A 13,867-nucleotide genomic window follows, 5' to 3' on the forward strand; every position below is an offset into this window, starting at 1 on the left:
CACATACACTCTCTCCAGCTATTTAGTTATCCGTAAAAATGAGAAAATTAATAAGGGTGGGGAATATGAAAGTGCACTGATTATTCCTGCTTCAAGGTCAAGTAATATATTTCTAAATAAAATGGCCCATCTTACCTCTATGAAGGTCATTGACATCTAAGGAAGTAATTCTCAGACAGGGTCCTGCGTTTCATATTTCTCTTGCCCTAAGAAGGAAGCCTGGCTTTCAGCTAATGGAACCTCCACTTGGCTCATAACATTATTGATTTTTACTTTCACAGAACATAAATATTGACAACCTTCTCAGCAAAATGCCAGTACTACTTCCACCCTTTCCTCCCCGTGGCAGGCAGACACTGGGCCATTCCATATGCAGATAAGAGTCTAGTCCTCTGGAAATAAGAAGGCTGATCCCAGGAGGACTGTATTCTTGATGACACATCAGGGACTCCCAAGGGCACTGCCCACAATGTTTTGTCAGAACTTCACCTGACGCAGATAGAAACTCTTCATCACACAGTGAAAGATTATATGAAGGTGGGGAAAGCACACAAGAACTTTTAAATGCTGTAGCCAAGAGAAATCCCCAGTGAATTAGGATATAATCCTTCCTCACTGTCTAATCAATCTCTTCCTTCTACCGTCCAAAACACAAGGTTCCTCTAGGGGTGGATGGTCTTGTGTTAAACACACTGAAATCATTATCTCATCTGCCTGGTGCCACTGCTTCCAAGAAAGTGTAATTATAGTGTTATTGAGCTCCTTCTTACTTTCTCAAAGCCAAGCTATAAATTTTGAATTTCTGAGCAGTTACTTCCCAGTCAGTCTTCATTAAGCTGAATTGTCTCAGAACAATGTCTATTTAACCAGCAGGGCGCCCACTAATTTTCCTTTTTAGAATTGGTATTAATGTAACAGACATTGGGTGACTCCATGCCTCAGACACTACATAAACACAACTATTTCTTCTGGCTTCAGAAGGTCAAGTAGCCAGCAAATGTGGTCATGAGTTCCCAAAAGATCCTCCCTCCTCTCTCATCCCAGATAGCTGACTTGGCTATCTCCTCTAGGATAGCACCCTGTACTTCCTCTTATAAAAGTGGGGTTATTACATATAATAGGCAAATGCAAAGTGTTATTGCTTCTATCACTCAATAAACCTAAACTCTGTGAGGCAGGGGCTTATATGCTGTTTTCTTTTCACCTAGAAAGGAGTCAGGCATATGGTAAAATGCTCAATAAAATGCTTCTTGAGTGACTATAATGATTGCTGAACACACATCACTTCCTAATGCTTCTGGTCATGCTCAGCAAGACTCCTGGTTGGAAATACACATACTTAGAGATCCAAATAGCTTAAGAAAAGATAAAAAAATTAGTATACTGAGCACCTACTATGTGTACAATTTTAGCACTACCCTGGACATGGAAGGCCTTAAACATCATACTAAAGACTTGGCTTGTATAGACTATGCTGAATAAAGCTGATTTTCAAAAAGAAAAGTATAGGAATAAATAAACACGACATAAAATAGGGAAAAAGTATCTGCAATAATTCTAAGATAGCAAGATTTCTGAGGGGAGGAAAAAAATCAGATCCAATTAGGTATTTTCAGATTATATTTCCATTTCCCTTCTGACACTGATATCTTATCTAGGTCTTGACAGTATTTTATATCCACACATCAATGAAATCATCTTCTAGGAAACAGTTTTCTTGGCTCCTCCTGTCTGGCTTTGAGGCGTTATAAGGAGCACGGAGTGGATTTCCTCTCTGAGGCAGCCAATTTCCTAAGCAATTAAATGCTGTTTATATTCCAAACTCTGTGCTTGAGTTGAAATTGTCAAGCTCGATATTACCTGACTCTTGCCTAAGATGTATCCCCAGCTAGTTCATTCTACTGTAACAGCCATCTATTAAAATTTCCAATCTGTTCTTTCCTCAAGGGATCACATAGTACTTGGCTAAGATACAACTTCTGAATTCTGCAAATTATACTCATCTATATAAATATATATTTTTGAAATGGCAAGGCTTGCAAATTACTTTACCAAATTGACATCCCAATCTGCTATCCTCTAAAAGGAGAAGCAAATGCCATGTTCCTTATACGTGCATAGATGCTTCTGTTATGGTTTCTTAAAAATGAAATAGTGTAGAAACTAAACTTTGATGAAATTCTTCTGTGAGATCACAGAATCAAGGTGCTAGCTTTTTAATCCCTTCTAGGAGTGGACAAATCGAGTGCCATTTAGTCTAGGTAGATTATGATCTGATACCACATCATACACTGGATATTAAAGAAAGTTATTTGTTCCAGTGAATATTCCTGATTGAGAATGGGGCACTATCTCATTTAGACCATTCCTTACGGTTTCTAGGCTGAATGGAAGAGTGAGATGATGTCTATATTTGCAATTGTATGTGCTTTTATTAATTTTTTGTGCTTTTTATTATGGATAGCCATGGCCTATGTAATTGTGTCTGTAAGAAGTGCTTTCTCAGAGCAGCAGAAGATGCAACCAGAACATCAGCAAGAAGCATGGCTTGGTTACAATGGGGCATTTCAGTGGCCACTGCAGCTTGTTAGGGATTTCCAGCCCCAGACTGGGAATGAAGGTTGGAAAAACAGACCCTTTCTTTTTTTTTAAGTGTAGAACGTCAATTTCCTATCTTCTTAAAATAGGTTTGGCAGCTTTTCACATATTTTCTTTAGTGAAAACATCCAATACACCTTACACACTGCCAGCAATACACCAGCTATGCTCTAACACACTTGAAGGATGAATCACATCCCTCCTCTCATCAGAAATTGGTAATGGCTTCTCCATTGCGCATGGGAATGAACCCAAATCCAGCAACAGCCTTTAGGGCTGCCACTGGCCCACACTGCTGTTCCAGCTTCACCGTGCTCATTAAATGTAACTCCTGGGCTGAGTTCCTCTCTTCTAGCCTCTGCCTGTATAGCCTTTATGACCTTTTTCTCCTAGGGAGGAAGATCTTGTTTATCTTGCACAGTTCATATTTTGCCTTCTCTGAAAAGACTTTCTTGACAACTTCATCAATATTACACATGCCCCTGAGTTCCCAAAACATGCTATATATTCCGTGGTTGACAATCACACCAATGGCTTTGTATTACAGTTAATTATGTGCAGACACCTACATGTGCCCAGCAACTAGGACATATGTTCTCTCATCAAATCCTGACAGCACTCAATGACCCAGGAAGGTCTGACCACCATTTGTCTATAAAATGCCCAGATGTGGCTCAGCTCACTCAACTTTAGTCAATAATAGAAAACTGAAATCACACACGCAGGCATTTTAACTTCCAAATCTGGCCTCTTCCCAGTAATCACTGTAATTCACTGGTTACTAAGCGTTCCCATGTCTTTATCTCCCACAGCATCAAACACAGGAGAGGGGCTCAGCAACATTACAGGAAGTGAATACGCTGTTCTATTGCTGAGCATTCTGTGGGTATGGAAGTGCCCCTCCAACCACACCTCTCAGGACAGGGATCCTGTCTTTCATTTATCTTCTAAGTGGCTCTACCCCCAGGCCCAGATGCCATCCTGGCTCTTTGGACACTGGAGTTGAAGACAATAGCCTGCTCTTGAGTTTAACACCGCTGACCCTTCTGCATCCTCATTCTAAGAGTTTTGTTGAGGGGCCGCATGTACACATTCACAGAGAACAGGTGAGGGGGCTGGAAAGGGCCAGGACTCTGTCCCAAACAGGATGATGAAGCCAGGTGCCTGCAGCTTCCAGGAGATCCCAGCTCTCAGGAAGCCAGCAGGTACAAGGGACAGGAAAAATAAGAGATCCTGCATTTGGGGATCACTGCATTTCTCTTTTAGTGGGCAGTGGCTAGGAAGAAGAATTACCTCAGTGGGCGGACTCGTACCTTTGAGCTTTTCGGCCAGCAGGGCAGCTTCGTGCTCTGAGTAGTGCATGATGGCCGGTGGGGAAGGCGGCCGCAGCCGGTCCTCCTCCAGCTTGCGCCGGTGCCGCTCCTCACGGGCGCGCATCCTTTGCTTACACTCCCACTCATAGAAGTCGTCCCTGGCCTGGGCAAAGTCCACATGAAGGCGGCCAGAATCCTTCTTGTCTGTACTGGATCCTAATCGCATCCTGTAACCTGAAACCAATGGAATGTCTGGTCACACATTTTGGTCCAGGCTCTCAGAGCACAGTAGGCAAACACTCATTACTTTGTCCTCACTAGGGATACCTTGTTATCCTTCTCTGGGCCTGGGGATAGGGCTGCTTAGAAGAGAAATGAAAGCTCTGCAAAGTTAAGCCTATTACAGATTGATGATTAAAGATCCCTGGGGAAGTGTTTCAGTGGGTATTTTACCCATCTTCCAAAAGAGTGTCCCTAATAGAGGATGATCTCAAGAATCAGAGATGTGTCATGATAATTCCTTTTTCCCTCTGGCTTCCAGGAAGCTCATAAACAGACATGGCATGTGTCCTTTTATTTTCCTTGCCTCTTTTACCTTTACCATGGCCTTGATTTTATATTTTCAATTTACTGTAATTCTATTGTGTAGGTGGGGTATGAGTAAATAAAGAACACCTATGATATTTATAAAAATCTACAAAGTAAATTCCAGAACACCTCACTCACAGGCTATTGCTTAATTCCCCCACAAAGCACTGCTGCTCAATTCTCTCTTAGCAGCTGCAAAAGCCACAATTACAAGCAATTTTGCAACGCTGTTTTATTTCCACATATCCTATGGGGCACGCAGGAGAATATTTTACCTTCAATTAGAAGGCCTCACTGTCTGCCTTTCTCATAGCCTCGCAGTACCTCACCTTGTATGCAGCACCACAGAAATTGTTCACAAAATCTTTGTAGGCTACAGGAGCCCTGTGCAAGAGCCCACAGATAGACAAAAGAAAAGAAATGGGCCTAGAAATCTTTAGGGGATTTATTGTGAGCTACCCAATTTATAAAGATTATGAGGAGAAACTCGATCTGAGAAATCAACACGAACAGAACTGAAACTAGCTACTAGCTAGCCAGCCTAACTTCAAATGAAGAAGAGTTGACTTTGAGGTTGCTCTTCAGTTTGGGTTACTCAGATTTTCAGAAATAAATTCAGGTCCCAGCAGGAACATGGCAAAGATGTTCCAAACATGGCTGCCGGAAGAGAGAGCAAAATAAGCACTTTAGTAACGTAGGAGTTTTGCAAATGAGATGCAGCTGGAAATGCTAAGCTGCTCTGTGCTGATGTTCAATATCTCATGGTAGATTTCAATGGATTATTTCAGCATTTGGGGTTAAAACTCAGTTGAAAATCCCTGTAGAGGCCGGTGTCTCCCCAGGAGACCACTTCACTTCTTTGAGAAGTTACAAATAAGATAAAGATCTCATATCTAATTCCTGTGATCCCACTGAAACGTCTCTTCTTCTAGAGTTTCAACTGTTATCTAAAAATGGGAAGATATAACAATACCAATCAAAACTGAAAACATCCCATCACAGATGTGCAGAATTAATGCCAAAGCAAAACGTATCTTGGTTGTGGGCCATGGAAACTTAACAAGTCAGCAGGCCACAGTGATACGTCCGTAACAGCTGAGCAGGCAGGACTATCTGAGACTGGCCAGCTGTTTCAACTCACAGAGCAACCTTCCTGTGTTCACATCCAGAGAATAACTTTTAAAACATTTTCTGGCTCCAGAAACACCCTCACTTTCACTGAAACATCATCATTAAGGCCTAAAAGAGACCCTGATGAGGCTGAGGCTAAAATTAGCTTGCCCTTCAAATGTGAATGCGGCCCTAAAATTAGACAGGCCCTCCAGCTGGGCTGGGCTTGTTGAAGCCTGTACACAGAGGGGGCAGCTTTACTTCCTTCCTGCCCTTCCAATTAATCAGCCTTTCACAGCTTCCCAGGACAGATTCAGCAGCTCCACAGGGTTACAAGGTGCCGGAAGGCTCCGCTGCACACAGGCAGGGAGCTGGAGGTGGGCCCTGCGGTCTTCTCCTGCCACAAAGGGTAGAATAATGAGAAACCCAGGACTTGGTGCGAGAAACAGGACCCATACCAAGACTGGTAAAAGCATAGACTCCAGACATAAACCAGGGAACACCTTTTGTATCTTTAAGTTTGGGACTGTTCATCTTAGTTGTCCCTTAGTGTCTTAAGGGACTTCTGACTGGTTTTCAAAGTTGTATTAGTGTTGAAAAGACCTTTGATCTACTCTTACCCTCTGTGTAAGCATTTGGGGTAAACTATGATGGTTTATGCCCCATGTTGTTCAAGGGACAACATGAAATGCTCAGAATTGTTTTTCCACTATGTAAGGTTTTACTGGAATAGGTTGTGAAGTTTTCCATATCACCGTCTAGCTCAGGACGTCTCTGCAGGATTGGAATAATTTTCAGTCTTCTGGGGTTTGCACAGAATTTCATGGCAAGAGAGGTTAACTACGGAAATTAAACCTGGGATTAATGTTCAGAGTTTTTTTTTCTTCTATTGGTTTCCCACCTTCCCCCATAGCTTTATCTTAGGAATGGGGAAGTGAAATGCAGAATGACAGACTGAAAAATGTACCTGGAGAGTGTGAGGGAATGGCAATGAGTTGAATCTAAAAATATGTTCTTGTAAAGCCACCCCATAATTCTTAGATTTGGCAAAAGCCTTGTGGAGAGACTCCATTCACTTGGTCCAATACCTGCAGAATGGAAGGTAGCCTTAGGCCTAATTTCAACATCTATAAAAGCAAGCTTATTTTAGACTTATTTTAGTATCTGTGAAACTTGCATATAGAAACTGGCACCAAAGAACAAAGCTTACTGAACTGGGCATTATGATATTGAGCCTTACATCCTATAGCCCATGACCTTCTTTTCTGCAAGGAACTGGTCTTACTTTGATACCCTGTGTCTAGAAAGTGAATCCACTTCCGAAAAACTGAAATTATTCTGAAAGAGTACTTTACTCCTCTAGAGGATTACATCCAATAATAATAATGGCCCTTAGTACTCATAATATTGCTTTTCATCTAATAAGCACTTGAGAACATTAATTAGAAACTTGATGGAATTCCTAAAGACTGGATGGTGGGAAATTACTCCTGCAGCGAGGTACAATTCACAGACTTAACAGAGCTTTTGGCAGCCAAGAGAAAAAGCAGAATTCCTTCTTTTCCAGCCCCAAACTATAAGGACTTCACTGTGCATTAAGGCAAAAAGGAATAAGCTCATATTAATATTGCAAAACATAACAAAATGCATAATAGGAAACTCCTGATGTAATGAAAAGTACCAGAAAGGTAAATGGCTTTATCAACCATGAATTCCTCTGCAAAGCGAATGTGACAAAAATTCTTCTTGCTTTTCCGAATCGCTGTAATATCACCACATTGCTCAAAGACTTCTTGAATAATTTCCTCAGTAGCATTTTCCGGTAATCCTCCGACAAACACAGTCTTACACCCAGGAGGTCGTTCTCTTGTGGAAGGAGGTGGAAGATCTAACAATCACAACAAAACAGAGTTTTGTCTCTCATTTATTTGCTCTCTTTTTCGGGGTGTCCCAGCAAAAGTAAAGCTTGCAGAGTAACTTTGTCCAGACTGAGTAATGGGGCATTTCTATACCAACTCACATTTATCCCCGGCTGTCTTGTTTCTACGTTCCTCTCCCCTGCTCCTCCCAACCTTTACGTTGTGTGTTCATTTCTACACCGAGTGGCTATGTTTGTCCGTGAACAAAGATAAAGCAAATGTTACAATAATTTCATTTCTCCTTTATAATACAGAACCAAGAAAATGGAGAGAGAAAAAAAACTTCACAAAGTCTGAAAAATGATGAAATGACAACATGATGAAGAACCTTGGCTTATTATCTGCTTTGTCTTGTTGCCAGATAAAGGAGCAAGAAAGCAGAACATGGGAAGCATAGCCTAAAAAAGCACGTATGGTACTTACTTGGCTGTGAAACGCCCCGTGCCTGACAAAACGCTTTGTTATTATTCACATTTAAATGAGCAAACTGTGAAATTTCGGGAAGGATGTATAAAAAGATAAAATGTACACTGTCACAACATTTTTACCTAGTTTATATGTAGATTACTAAAGCAATTGCCTGAAAAGTCCGTTTTAAAAAGGCAACACTGATTAATATGAATAAAAAAAAATCATAGCTATTTAAGCCATAAAGTTAGTATCTGAGGCTAAATTAAAAAAAAAAATCGGGCCCATTTTCTTCGTTGAATGTATTTTTCCTTGGAGAAAATTCAATTTGGTCCAGAAACTCTGAGATGTAAAGTTTCCCCCAGCCCCCACACTGCTAACTGCCAAATTAATTCAATTTTCCATCTAGCAAAAACACATTTCAGAGTTCTTCTCCCATATTTGCGAAGATAGATGGAAGTGCTCACATATTTTGCACTATGTTCTCCACAGCAAATGCTAGATTTCATTGCACACAGGAAGGCTCCTACCACTGGATATATATCCCCAGACTCCATGTACTGGCTTTAGAGTGTCAATTCAATTTCTGGACAGACACGATGACACCCCCGCATATTTGTTTTAATCTAGAGACAAAGGCCTTCTGTGGAACAAAGCCCCACTCTGTGCATGTACCAGTGAGTCACATCTGGAAATGAATGGAATGCTACTTAAAATTTAAAACAAAGAAACATAAAACAATGAGCAAATATTTCTCACAGGTGTTACTTACTTGGATTTTGAGGAAAAAGAGTACAACTTTTGCAGTGGATTATTTCTTTGACGACAGCTACTTCTGTTGGTGGTGGGGGTGGTACCAGCCCCAGGCCTGGTATCATTGGGTTAATGGGGGTGATTCCAGTCATCATGTTGAGGCTCGGATCAAAACCTGGCACACAGATTGAGTCTGTAAAGTACACAAGATAACATTTTGACTAGAGAATCTTAAATCTCTTAAACCCACTTTTTGTTGTTGTTGCCATTTTCCTATAAAGATTATTTGACTTCATACTTTGTGTTTTTTCAGGAATTCTTCCTGGCATAAGATGTAACATTATCTAAAGCTATTCCAGAAGGGCAAAGAGAAAAAAACAAAAAAGATGAACCTAAAACTACGTGAAAAGGAAATTACATTACTTAAAATATTAACATGGCAGAACAAACATAGCATATTAAAACCATTCAACATGAAGTTCTGCTTTACCACGAAGGCAATTTTCTGTTTCTTCTTGTTGCTGTATTGTTTAAATCACCTTACGACCCAGAATGTGGGAAGAATATCATTTAACATAGAAGTGCCCTGTGAATCTAATTGTCAACCTGGTTTTATCAAAAGAGCCTTCTTACCCAAGTGACCCAGATTTTGAAAAGTTCAATTTATTTGTGCATATTTTATAATAATGCATTCAGGTTCCACCTAACCTATTTCCCCCAGGAAGAAAAAAAGTGATTATAATTACTACGGATAGGTTAGATACATGCAGGCATAAAATTAGCTGTATACATTTCTGTATTCTATTGGACAATCCCAATTTCTTCACTTAATTCAATAAATAATTAGCCCATTCTTCTGAAATCTCTATGCGTTGTATTAAAGCAAAACAAATCAAAACCTGATAATAGGAAGGGGGCAAAAGGGCGAGCAGGGTGGCTCACACCTATAATAGTACTCTGGGAGGTCCAGGCAGATGGATTGCTTGAGCTCAGGAGTTTGAGACCTGAGAAAGAGCAAAACCAAGCCTCTACTAAAATCAGAAAAACTAGCTAGCCTTTGTGGCAGGCTCCTGCAGTCCTAGGTACTCAGGAGGCCAGAGCAAGAGGATGGCTTGAGCCCAAGAGTTTGAGGTTGCTGTGAGTTACGATGCCATGGCACTCTACCAAGGGTGACAGAGAGAAAGAAAAGAAAACTAAAGAAAAGAAAAGAAAAGAGGCAAAAAGGATGGGATTTCCAGTGTAAACCCTGAATTAATTTTTAGTGGGATAATGAAGCAAGTAAATTCAAAGGTGGTATGCAGGGATTTTTGTTTTTTAAATTAAGACCTTTCTAAGAGCAGGGACTGGAATCCTGTACTGAGCTCCTAAGAGTAGCTACTAAGGGACCCCTCTCATGATGGTTTCCCTGTTTGCAGAAAACAGATATTCTCACTGGTATTATAACATCCCCAGGTACACAGCAGCACAGGTGTCCCCAGGAGAGGTCATGGTGACCCTCCAACTACCCTGCAAGAATGACACTTCCTTCTTGTCTCTTACTTTCCTATCTTTTCTCCCTTCACACCATAGATCATGCCCTTTCTTCATTCCTAACGCCCTCTTTGTTTTTGTTTCTCATGTACAGCCTGTGCCTGATGCCCCTGCACTGCTTCACTTTTCGCTTGTCTGTGCTGAAAGGCTGGATAAGCCCAGAGGCAGATGAAATGACAGCCAGGCCCTTTGCCATCCTCCTCATTTGCTGGTACATTAATAAACTTCTCTTTCCTTCTCCTTAAACCAGTTGTCTTCATTCTTTTGATGCAATCTTGGAGACAAGTGCTACCTTTTGGTAACAGTAGAGCATTTAAAAATCTCCATGCAGAAGCTATCCTCTACCCTTGATTCTGGGGCCATCCTGCTCCAAGGCAAAAAAATCTATAAGTGATATGTTAGCAGCTCATTAAGTACAGTGACATCATTTCTGGCTCTGAAAATACATATACTGAAACCTTAGTATGTATTGCTATTTTGTAGTAATTAGGAAATAAAATATGTTAATAAATACAAAAGAAACTCCAGAGGATACAAAAGGTCTAGCAAAAACCTATCCTTCCTGGGAAAAGGTTTATAGTATTCTTCTAGCTATCTTGGACATTTTCACTCCACCTCTGGGTTGAACATAGTAGTTGATTCTAATTTGTAACCCCAAAAGGACTGGTATCCTGTTTATTAGAAACTCACATTTGACGTGATAGAGGGTCAGTATGACTGAGGGGTATTTTAGGGCTTTTCTTTTTTTTAAAGAACCTTAAATATAAATGCCAAATAAGCATTTTTCTTCACAGCAGACGCCTTGACATTCTAGGTACTTCCTCTGTAATTATGGTTCTCAGTTTCTTCATCTGGAATATGGGACTATTAGACTGGATTATCTCTTGAAGCACTGGCATTCCAAGACTCCAGGATTCCACACTGATATTCTCCAAACAAAGCAATATAAAATATATAAAAGTTTAGAAGTGACAGAGACAAGACTTAATCTCTGGTTTTTCACTTGATCCTCATAAAATTTCATAGGTATAATTCCCATTTTACAGATAAAGAAACTGGGAGCACATAGCAGTTAAGTAAAATTTCTAACATCACAAAGCAAACAAATGATAGAGTTAGAACTAGGGCCCACGGCTCTGCCTCTGTATGCAAACATGTAGAAATACTACTATTTCAAAGTTTCCAGTTAGAATGACCCACCCTGATTATTCACCTGATATGTGTCACTACTTTAAAAAATTTACCATACCCATAAAAAAAAAAAAATCAAGATTTCTCCTGCTGATCCATTTGCCAATTCTAACGATGTCCCAGACCAGAATGATGTTCAACATCATCATCCTTAAAATAATATACTAACCTCCAAGGTGAATATATTAGAAATAGAAATATAGGCAATGGGAATATCGGCATGCTTGTGCTTTTATTTAATCTCCCCCTATACAGAGACTTCATCTGTTTCTTTCCTGGCCTGGCCATCACTATTATTTGCCAACACAGGATGATTTAAGGCTGAAGCCACTGGACTGCAAGCCCTGAAATGAGAGCCTTGTGAATCATAATAAGCACATGCTTCTCACAAATAAGATGAGAGCCCAGCGTTTGCATTCTCTTTTAGTTGTAATAGATTTCTGTTTTCTTTCTGAGTGATAAATAAATACAGATACCTTCAGAAATGGAAAACAAAAGACACTATATACAGCAAGAGTTACTTTGCTTTTTCTCCGAGGTCAATATGAAGAGACTATGAGGTTTAATGAAATCTGCATGGTGAGTGCAGTGGCTTGAAAAGAGTTTAGGAAGGAATTAACACATAAATTATGCTGGACCTCAAAGGACCAGAGATTCAATATTTGAGAGGAGAAAGTAGGGAAGGATTAGACTAAAAAAAAAAAAAAAACATTACTTTTTAACAATATATGTACAGATGGAAATTGTTTTCTCAAACTGCACAGGAGCATATTATGTACTAACTCATGAAAGCGAGTGCACAGACTGAAAACCAGAGAATGGCATATACACAGCAAGACAAAGGTGGAAAGGGAGCACAAACTCCAAGGGTCAGTCCCTGTCCTGTTTGGAAAAGCTGCCCCTGTGAACTTCAGCAATAATGAGTTATAAATTCTACGCAGGGAACGAGGAGGACTGCTTAAAGCACAGCAAGAAAAAATCCAATTAAGCACATAGTAGAATTTTCTTTTAGAAACTGTACTTAAACGAGAGGAAGGGTTATTCATCTCAGGCTGTGTCCCTGTCTGGCTCTGTTCTGTATTGCTGGCTCCAAGCAGAGAGGGGCTGAAGCCAAAGCTCGGGAAAGGTTTCTTTTTGGTTGTCTGTTTCCCATTGGACAAGACAAAAACAAAAAGAGAAATCCTGTTTACTGATCCAGGGTTCATCAATTTTACGAGTATTTTTCAGAAGGCAGTTTTGTGCTTAGGGTTTTAGAGGCATAGCAGTGAATTAATTAACTAAATCATTCATTCAGCATTTCTCGGGCACATACTATTGCCAGGATCTGGAGGTACAGGTAATTGTAAGAAACCCCTCCCACCCCTTGGATATGAGGAGAGAATAAAGGATGGACACGGAACTCAGCAGAAGAGTCAGATATGTGAGCTGAGGTTCATATAGCACAAAGGGAGGGAACTGGGAGAGAGCCTGACAGGCCTCGGGAATTCCAAGTAATTTTCCACGGCTCTCTCATGGTGTGCCAATGGCATTGTGGACATGATGTATAGAGAGGCTGCAGGAGTTAAATCAGATCAGAAGGGATCTTGCTGCTCAGGCTAGTGAGTTTGGACTGAATTTTCACTGGAATGTCAGCCCCTCAAGGTCAGAGGTGTACCTGCTGGGCAGAACCCCATGCTCTGCCCTTCCCCCACCTCTTTGCTTTGCTTCTCCTAGCTGTGGCTTGCTCCTTTCCTGCTCTTTCTGTTAATGCTTCAGGAAAAGAGACTCAAATTTGAGTAGGAACCAGATCCTATTTGAAAGAAAGGCAATAGGGGGGCCTCCTGCCAGGCAAGGCCAGATATAATAACTAGATTAGGTGTGGGCAGAGAAGCTGGGCTGGGACTGTGGCTGAGAGGGCAGAGAGAAGGTGTCAGTGCCAGGAGAAGGAATAAGGTACATAATGGTGTGCCAGGAGAATGAGAAAAGAGGGAGCAATCAGGCTAAATGGTAGGATTGTAGGTCAGGTCCCTGGGCCAAAGGTGTCCTGACAGTGGCTGAACATAGACATCATTAGTAGCCCACAAAAATACAGGTCCAAGATGGGTGAGCTCTGTCCGCAGCTCACAGTGTCTACTCCAACCTGGTCCAGGGCTCAGAATCAGTCCATGGGAACTGGAATTTGCAACTACATCATGAGGCCATAGCTTGAGAAACACTAGGCTATCTGGCAGGTTACCTAAGCTGGGACTCATGCCAGAGAAGCAAGATAGAATCCAGACACCAGAGTGGAAGTCTGGGGTTTGAGGGAAGAGGCAGACAGGCCAGTTACAGACATGAAGCACAGGTCTGAGCCCAGCCAGCATAAAGCCTGCATGAAGCTGCATATTAGAACACAGGCTCCTGAGCCCTCTTCCTCCCGCCTGAGGGACCCTCAGGTGCAGGGAGATGCTGAGCGTGGGAGGTTAAGCTTCTAGAACT

General features: G+C 41.1%; 1 protein-coding gene across 6 annotated transcripts in view; it reads right to left on the reverse strand.

The window, feature by feature from the left end:
• ENOX1 (ecto-NOX disulfide-thiol exchanger 1) overlaps positions 1-13,867 on the reverse strand; it is a 730,917-nt gene that overhangs the window by 164,875 nt on the left and 552,175 nt on the right. For all 6 annotated transcript variants that reach the window (XM_053563923.1, XM_053563922.1, XM_053563921.1 and 3 more), the window contains 3 exons: positions 8,709-8,882; positions 7,291-7,497; positions 3,912-4,145 (listed from right to left, as the gene is read on the reverse strand). In XM_053563923.1, the coding sequence (XP_053419898.1) occupies positions 3,912-4,145; positions 7,291-7,497; positions 8,709-8,882 (615 nt within the window). The remainder of the gene's footprint in view (positions 1-3,911; positions 4,146-7,290; positions 7,498-8,708; positions 8,883-13,867) is intronic.

Source organism: Nycticebus coucang, chromosome 15 (assembly GCF_027406575.1).
Source record: "Nycticebus coucang isolate mNycCou1 chromosome 15, mNycCou1.pri, whole genome shotgun sequence".
In the NCBI taxonomy this organism is placed as follows: Eukaryota; Metazoa; Chordata; class Mammalia; order Primates; family Lorisidae; genus Nycticebus; species Nycticebus coucang.